The sequence below is a fragment of the Crocodylus porosus genome, unplaced genomic scaffold (genome assembly GCF_001723895.1).
Source record: "Crocodylus porosus isolate Cpor-Errol unplaced genomic scaffold, CroPor_comp1, whole genome shotgun sequence".
In the NCBI taxonomy this organism is placed as follows: Eukaryota; Metazoa; Chordata; order Crocodylia; family Crocodylidae; genus Crocodylus; species Crocodylus porosus.
In genome coordinates, this window is record NW_017728910.1 from 10573850 (window position 1) to 10583437 (window position 9588).

General features: G+C 38.5%; 1 protein-coding gene across 2 annotated transcripts in view; it reads right to left on the bottom strand.

Annotated features, from left to right (window-relative positions):
• The window catches only part of SI (sucrase-isomaltase), a 152727-nt gene extending 144153 nt beyond the window's left edge, over nt 1-8574 (bottom strand). The window contains exons 1-3 of one of the 2 annotated variants that reach the window (XM_019532678.1): nt 8248-8574; nt 5443-5569; nt 2967-3043 (exon numbers count right to left, since the gene is read on the bottom strand). In XM_019532678.1, coding sequence (XP_019388223.1) covers nt 2967-3043; nt 5443-5569 — 204 coding nt within the window. In that variant the 5' untranslated portion in view covers nt 8248-8574. Of the gene's footprint in view, nt 1-2966; nt 3044-5442; nt 5586-8247 lie in introns of both variants that reach the window. The other variant, XM_019532679.1, reaches the window with a different exon arrangement.
• Nucleotides 8575-9588: the final 1014 nt, after the last annotated feature.

The following is a 9588-nucleotide window of genomic DNA, read 5'->3' on the forward strand; positions in this document are numbered from 1 at the left end:
ACTATGAAACTATGAAACAACAACTTTACTGTCAATAACCAACACTGCCTCCAGACTCCAGACCATGGGCACAGTTATGGGCACCATAATGGCCCCACAGTATGCCAACCTTTTTATGAGCCACCTGGAAGAAGAATTCCTCAAGAATTACACCATCAAACCCTTGCTATACTTGAGATAGATTAATGACATCTACACCATTTCCACTGAAAACCTGCAATCTATGATTACGTTCCATCAGAAATTCAACAACCATCAGCCTCCATTAGACTCTCTCTTAAACACTCCAGCACCAACATATCCTTTTTAGACATGACAATCGCTATCCAGAATGGGAAAATACAGACCACCATATACAAGAAACCCATGGACCAACACACATCTGTACAGAACCAGAAATCACCCTAAATACATCAAGGAAGCTGTAATATACAGCCAGACCTTCCGATACCACTGAATTTGCACTGAGAACACCCATAATTGTCACCTCACAAATATCAAACAGGCTTTCACTAACAAGGACACTCCTCCAGAGTGAGATCACCAGAAAGATCCCACTTTTGAAAGAGCAAACCAGATACCACGTGAAGAATTGCTGCAGTACAGAAGAACCCCCCTCATGAATTGCACACCACTGGTTATGACATATCACCCCTCTTTGGAACCTGTATGGGAAATTATCAAGCAAATGCAACCCATATTAGAAAAAGACCCAATTCTTAAAGAGATCTTTCCAGAACCACCCAACCTAGCCTTTAAATAAGCATCGAACCTCACCAACCCCATCACCAAAAGCAAATTTCCTGCAACCCAAAACAGACCAAATTGATACAGACCATGCCAGGACAAGAAACATAAAACCTGCCAACACAACTCCACCACCCCCACAATTACTACACCTCACAACAGAACCATCCATATTTCTGGATTTACACCAGCAACCCCAGAAATGTAATCTCTCTCATTAAGTGCACCAAATGACCTGATGGAAAATATGTAGGAGAAACCAAACAACAACTGCACACCAGAATGAACGCCCACCGAAAATCTATGGAAGACAAAAATAACCAATTACCTGTGGGGGCACATTTCTCACAAGAAATCCACTCTCTCTCCAATCTCTTAGTTCTAATTCTCATAGGGAATATACGAAATACATTTCATAGGTGAGCCTATGAACTTCACTTCATAAATCTACTGGTTACAAAAAATCGTGGACTAAATATAGACATTGGATTTTTGTCACATTGTAACATACCCAACATCTGACTCCCCAGGTAACTTCCCCATTTTCTACTAGCTATATTTAGTCCCCTTCCTTCCCCACCTCCTCTCACCCACTGACTACAGCTATGTTCATTCCCCTTCTCGCCACCTGTCTCTCACTCATTGACTACCTCAATTTATATTTTCACTGACTTTCTTGCATCCGTGCTGGTCTCCGGTTGCTTTACTATCCCATCCAGAAAGAGCACAAGCCAGCTGCAGATGCTTCCTCAGCCTGACAAAGGGTATTTGTACCTGAAAGCTTGCAAAGAAGAATTTTTCCAACTATTTGAATTGGTCTAGTAAAAGATATTGGATTTACCTTGTTTGCCTATAGAAAAATGAATGGAATATTAGATCCTAAGACTGCTGCTTCTTTCCAGAACTCCAAAAGCTTATTTAATGTCAGTATCCAAATCTTAAGATTAACATTTGGTCTTATTTTTCACATTTTTCCAGATAGCCAACCCATATTTTTTCTGATTACAAAAGGCTTCTAGTATTAAACTGAACTTACTACACTAGGGTAAACAAAGTACTGTGTGCATATATCTTTTAGTCTATGAAGAGAACACTGCTTTAAGTGGGAAGATTGGATTAAGTAATACAGATTTAAGTGACCTGCACTTTAAGATTAAAGTGACCTGTGCTCGTATATTGTGCTGAAGCTGTTGAACGAGATGAGAATCCAGCTTTTTCCCAGTGAATAAGTAGGAAAACCCACTATAAATTTAACTGGTGATAATGTATATTTACCTGTGTAATATTACTGAATGATATTATTGAATCATAACACAACTTGTGGAATGAAAGTATTAGCAAATGTGAATTTTGGAATTCTCTCATCAAGCCACGAGACTGAGGACACATTTAATCTTTTTTTTTTTTGTCTAAATGGCAGAACTTAATCATCCTATAGAATAACTATGTGGCTAGTTTTGGCTTTTCTTAAAAAAACCCCCAAAAAACAAAACAAACAACCAAACACACAAAAATGATATACTACTCACAAGCTTTTATCAGAAGAGAATATACAATATAAATAAAAATAAACATTTTGATCTGAAGGGGAAAGGTAGAAAAAACTAAAAAGACATTTCCCATTGGTGAAATGAATTATGTAACAACAGATTTTAACCAGAAAGCTCATCTCTAAAATTTGTTCTGTCAAAGAAATAATGAATGACTGATATTCCAGCAGAGACAGAGAAACAGATTGGGTTTAACATTTTATGTGGGACAGCTGGCAAAGTAAGTGATGGTTAAAGATCTGATGAAATTAGATGAGATTAAGAGCCCATCAAATTTTAGATACAATTCATTCTAAATTTTGATAGGTGAAAGTTAAGTAACAACGTATCAGTTGTTTCAGTACAGCATGAATATTTTTAGTATGTTATGAGTGGGATTTTCTAGAATGATGACTGTTGGTCTAAATTTCCTTTCACTGAAATAAATAGAAAAATTCCCTTCAATTTCAATAGGAAGAGTCCTAAGTCAGCTGAAGGAAGCGTTTAAAATTCCCACTTGAGAGCTCACTGATTGCTGCACTTGTGAAAAATTACAAAACTGAGTTTTCCTAGTGTAAGTTGATTTTTTTGAGTTCTGATCTGAAGTTTCATTCAATTTTTATTCAATTATCCAATAATAATAATTCATTATTTTTAAATTAACTTCACTTTATATATGCTTTTTCAGACCTTTGTTGCTGCTTGATTGTCTCCAATGCAGTTGATTCTTTCTCCTATGTCTATCACTGGGCATTCTGGAGAAAAGTCTGTTAAAAAAAATACATGAAAGGATTATTGCCAACCAGTATCATAACGAGGAATGCGCGACCACAACATCAGCCCCAGGCATCCACTAAGAGAGGGCGCAAGATGGCAGCCACTACCACTACTGCAACCAACCTGTTCCTGCAACCACCCCTACCACTTCAGGAGTAGACTCTGGTAGTTATGCCTCCTACCAATGGCTCTGAATTATAGATATTCATTTTTAAAGAATTAAGAAGTTTGAAGGTATGATTCTCCACTACCTTGATGTTTGTGCAGTCATTTATCAAGAAAGAAAAAAGGGGTTTTACCATTCTAATTTAGTATTTGATACGTCTTCTTCAGGTATACAAACTAGGGCACAGGAAAGCAAACAGTCGTTTCTTATTGTCCCTCAAGATATTTGACTTTTTTTAAAGTTACAGCTAAAAATGAAGATATACAATGGGAAAATGTTCCACAGAAATCCTTTAACAGTATTCCCAAAATAAAAAAATGGAAGAATTACTGCTCTGCTTTCTACTGCTGTATTGTTATACATACTCCTTTCCCTGCATATGTTTTCTACCACAAGGTCCAGACATTGGGTATTAAGAAAGTTCACAGTTTTTTTTATTTAGATTTGTGGGTGTCCTGTCATCAGCGTTCTTAGGAAATCCAAGATCTTCAACTGGCACATGGCATTGAAGAGGTGTTAAAACCAGAAGAGAAAAAAAAATGTGTAATAACATTGTGGCTGGCTCCTATCATGTTTTTAATTGACTGTGCGGCCAAACTTTGGCTCCCAGCCATCAGGTGTGTTCCTGTGGCTGGTAGGCCCTATCAGTTACTAGCTGTGAGCCTTGGGGGAAACATGGTGCACCCCTGTTCCTAAGAGCCTGGATCAGCTTACAGCTCTCAGCTGTAGGAGTACGTGATGAACCCCCGTGGCTGGGAGCCCCATCAGCCATGGGAGCTTGCTACTTGCCGGTGCAGGCAACAGTGTAGTGGCAATAGTGCATTATGGGATCTGATTCTGAATTAAGCTCCACCAGCTGATGGGGCTCTCAGCCATGGGAGCTTGCTACTTGCCAGTGCAGGCAACACTGCATGATGGAATCTGATTCTGGATCCCACAGTCACACCTCCTCCCCTGCACATGTGACATGTCAGGAAGTGCAATTGTGGGGATCCTACATCAGATCTCATCTTGTCTTCACCTGCATGCGTCAGGGCCTGGCACTTATACACCCAAATTACGGTAGTTTATTAATTATTGGTACATTTGCAAACAGCTTTACCACCTTCATAATTATGACTGCTTTTCCACACTTTACAGAATCTTGCCGATCAATTTGTACACTAGTTACAAATTAGAGTTTCCAAGTCATTTTAAGTGGCAAAATTAACTATTTAAAAGTATAAGACAATGGCACATACACCAAAGGACCAGATTATATTTAAAGATGATATTATATTAATGATTCATCAGTATGGCTGTGAAATGAATTCAAGTATTTAAAAGTTTATTCATTCTTATACACCAAAGGTTACAAACATACAGCCTGCAGGCTGAATCCTGACCCTGGAGCTGTTTTACCCAGCCCATGAAGCTCCAGGTGTGCCAGAAAATTTGGGGACAGAGCCTGTCATAGAATCTGGGCATACCAAGCCCCACAGGTCATAGCCATTACTGGCAGGAGGGCGAGTACAGGCTGTGGCAGTAGGCTACTCACACTATTGCAACTTTGCCCACTGACATTTACTCTGCAGCCACTTGTACTGTCTCTGCCACAGCTGCCTCCATTACTGGGCCTGCCACTGCCAGATTGGGATTCTGACCCTTAGGAGTCAGCTGTCCAGATTTGATCCAGGTTGGGGTGGAGGGACAAGATTGAGTTTGATACCCCTGCTGTACACTATACATGCAGGGGAAATATGGGCAGACACAATGGCAGTGGTGGGAGAGCAGAGATTTTCCAGAAACATGAACCTCGTTTTCTCTACTGCTCACCAAAGGCTTTGTTCAAAAGGTGAAATTCACACTTCTTAGTGCTGAAGGAAAATGCAGCGTTGGGTCCAAGGCTTTTTTGCACCTGCCTTTAAAGGCAAGGAGAGTGCACTTATGGTCCCCTGGCAATATCAGAGCCCCATTATACCAGATTTTGAACAAATGCACAGGGAAATTAAATCCCTGCCTTGGGGAGCTTATAGTCTATTCATTAAAACAAACAAACAAACCAACCACCATTTGTGAAAGGATCCATATAAATTCTCAGCCACGTACTTGAAGTTTGTCTAAAAGAGTCTGATTCAAAGCCCATTGAAATCAGTGGAAATACTCTTTTATAAGTTCCTATGGAGCTATTCCTGCTTGACATTTGGTGTCTGTAGTTGTATACATAAATAATTGTTAACTTACCTTTGAGTTCTTTGAGTCCGGACTGCCCTGTTGCTACAAGTCCAATCAGAATGCAAGCTATAATCACCATCAAACAGAACAGGACTATCATCAAGATTTCTAGGTAACTGAACTTTTTTCTCCCCATCTTCAGAAAACAAGAACTGGAAAAAGAGAGAAAGAAAGAGAGAAAGAAAAACATTAGGAATTTGCTTGTTACACATCTAGCAAATATTTGTTTTAAAAATATATCCTTTGATCAAGGGAGTTAAAATACAACCATTCCTTGAAAATAAAATATAATATTACCATGTTCAGATCCTTTCAAATAAAGTTTGAAGTAAGCAAAAATGTTCATTTTCAGTCAAGTTTGAGATTTCTTTTTTTTTTAAATGAAAAACATTGAAACTAAAAAAAGTCAGTTTCCTCAACTAAACTAAAATTCCATATTTTATTTCTTATACAAATAAATAAATTTAAAAAATGTGTTTATTTCTTTAAAAAAATCCACCATATTCCTTGAAATTGTTCCGGTAAAGTGTTCATTTATATTAAAGACATACACAGTTCTTTGGGTAAATTCAATGCGTTTTATTAGACCAACTCAAATAGTTGGAAAAATTCTTCTTAGCAAGCTTTTGGGCACAAACACACTTTACCAGGCTAAGGAAGCAGCTGTCTGTGCTTTTCCTGGATTTATATTAAAGGCGTATTTTGTTGAATACTATTTGACAAACCTTGGTTTGAATGAGCTCTATAATAGGCCTGCACAAAGCAGCTAGCATTCACTTTGGATTTAGATTCAGCCAATTCAGGGGAGAGTGATTTGATTCGGTAATCATTTGTGAATTGTCCCCCATGCAGCGTGGGGCACTGGAGGGCACCAGGGATCAGCCCCCGCCTGGCAGCAACTGGTGAGTCCAGGCTTTTTTTAAAAGCACTGGGAGCTGGGGAGGGTGGGGTAGACATGGAGGAGCTGGGGGAGTGGGCAGGGTCAGAGGGGTTGAGGGAGCAGGCAGGGGATGGGTCATGGTGGGGATCCCCCTAAGGTCCCTTTCCCCCCATACCCCCAGCCATTAACCAGCTCCGAGTCCAGCTGCAGCTCCCTGCTGCAGCCACCAGGGATTGTCTGAATCAAAGCTCTCCAAATCTTTTCCTACCTTTTCATTGGTCCCCTGATTTGATTTGGATTCTGACATTCAGCCACCGAATTGGGCCAAATCTCCTCCAAATTGCATCTCTACCAGAAGCTTCGCACAGCCCTGCTCTATAAAAATTATTGTCCATGTGCAGTGGAAGTAATAATGCCATGGATCAGATGGGATTGTACTGGCAGTATAAGTTACATAGCAGTAAATGTAAGAGTATCATAAATATAAGAGTAAAGGTATATTAGTAAACTAAGAGTATAAGCTGGGGGTAGAAATGACTGCTCTGAATAGAACATTGAGATGTTAAGGAGTTGAAGCTGTTGCAGCTATAGTGGGGTGAAAAGTGCAAGTGGGGTTAAAGCTTGAGTTTCTGCAGCAAGTTCATACTTCCCCTTTTGTGACTGCATTTCTGCATTTAAATATTGCTTTTTTTCCCTCAGTATCTACACCAGGAGAGGAAGGCATGCCCTGTTCATACATGCGTATGGAATATTTAAAATAATTACTTCTATTATTAGTATTACCATTTTGGTATGTAAGCTTGATCTTTTAGCATGTGATTTACAAGGAGAAATATACCAGCTGTTCATCTCTGACAAGATCCCAAGAGAGACAGAACACTTAGTGAAGTTAGGAACTGTGCCATCATTGACAAACACTTACTGTTGAAGTGTTTGGGCTGCAGAGCCAACTGTTCAATCTTGTGTGAAAAACAACACAGTACCATTTATGTTTAACTTTACAGCAGCAACAAAACTAATTAAAACTAATCTCCAGAATCCAGATCAATACACCGGCACGGGTGACTGTATTTTTCATTTGGTTAAAAGATATTTACCTGATTAGGTAGGCTGACCCATGAGGGGGAAGAAAAAAAAAAATCACTTTTTTCTACTTAGTTAAAAAAGAATAAATTGAGTTTTGCTAGTGGGAACAGTGTCATATTACTCATTATGTTGAAACTTCAAAATGTTTGCATACTGCACTAGTCATTAATACTGAGGGGAAAGAAGAAAGATTAACCGAAGAACACTTCAGCAGAGATTCACTTCCCCATATAGTCTGAATAATCTCTCTTCTTCCTTGACTTCCACTGATGAAACAACTCACCACCACAGGGACAAACAAGTAGTTTATTAACTTATGGAGAGAGAGCAGTCTCTAAGAAAGAGTAAAACTATGATACGATTCAAAGTATAGTTTTCATCAAGCAAAAAATACTTCTATAAATTTAACAGTACTGTTCATGTTTTATGCATTTTACAAGGCTCCCCAGATACATTTCAAATTAAAATCAGTGTTAGTTTTCCTGGTGAGTATTGTACCTAAAGCCTGTATTATTATATCGAAAAATATACACTTAATATATTGCCCAATTCAATAAAGATGAAATTATAATCTGGCTGTTCCTCTCAGTTAACGTTTTGAAATTATATTGATTAGGAACATTACAAAGTTACAGCCAGAATTTTCAAATCCACAGTAAAAGGTTTTCTTATCAAACAAAATGAATCAGGATGTTGCAGCCCCTTGCTTCTCATAGACCAAATCTGAATACTGAGAAGTTAAAAACAAAGATTTCAAGTACAAATCCTATTGTGTGATGTACCCTTAATGGTTACTGAGGCTCAAATCTCTAGAAATCTGAAGAGAGGTTTGAAAAGAGAGTACCTACCTCAAAATCTCTTTGTTTCCTCCTCCAGATCTGACTTTCAATATGTGCTCTTGCAGGGAAGGTTCAGCTTCAAATTTCCAGCTTCATCCTAAGCACATATCTATCAGAGGAAGGTACATGGATAATCACAGGAAGACAAACTGCTTTTTGCTGAAAATGGCTGCTATAGTTATTGTAGCCAGGTAATGGCTAGTTAATTAGTAATATTTTTTGCTGAGATATTATTTACCCCACAATTCCCAAGTGCCGACAACCACCTACCTGGCAATAAGTTTTGCCAAGTAGCATTCTACTAAGCAACTAACAACATTTTCATGGGACCTTGATTTTCCTTATGAGTCATTTCTGCTTTAACTGTAATATAAACCATTTAAAAGTCCTTAGTGGGGAAGAAGTTAGACATTGCGCAGTAAGAGTGACCAATTAGAATGGAAGTTTACTCTGTGGCAAAGGCACTGAGATGTTTGTATAGGATACACCTGCTTTTCATACTGACAAGATATGTGACCCCATTTCCTATTACAAAGAACCTTTATTAGAAAACAAGGGTCAGTTACCCAGAGGGAATCCCTCAATCCAATGTGTTAAAATGTATTTTGTAATGCAGTATGGACAGCATATTATTATCAAAGCAAGATAAATAGTGCAACTTCTGTTCTGAAATCATCCATAAATTTAATTGGTTGCTTGAACATCCCACCTCTCAGTGACCCTAACTGAAAAGTGAAAGGGGTTGCATTAACATGAAATGGTTTGTTATTTCCAGGATCTATTTTGAGGTTCATAAAACTTAAAAATCCAAGATAAATGTGATCCTATAAGATACTTTGTGCATCTACACAAGATGCTGAAAGCACAGTAGACTAATTCTACTGTGCATTAGTGTGTCATGTCAAAAGCTATGCTAATGCACTAATTCTCAGTAGAAGTAGTTTACTGTACATTAGCATCACCTAGGAATGTGTACTGGTACTACTGCCCAGTAGCGCTGATTACAAAGTACCTGTTATTACAGGTACTGAATTTAGTGTGCTGTAATAATGGCGTATTAATGCACATGTAGATGTGCCCACTGTAGACTGGCCCAATCCAGGAAAGCACACAAACAAATGTTTATTCTAAGCATCGGCAGTTCCACTGCAATCCATCTGGGCATATGCTTAAAACACTTTCCTGAATTGGAGCACAGTATCAGAATTTTTTCATTTCAACTTTCAGGATTAAACTGTTGAAGTATGTACAAATTTTATTTAGGTGGACCTAACCAAAAGCCAGTCTAAATGTTTAGGTCAATCTCAGTGGCCAATGTTAGGTCTTCTTGTCACTTAAAAATGTACTGAA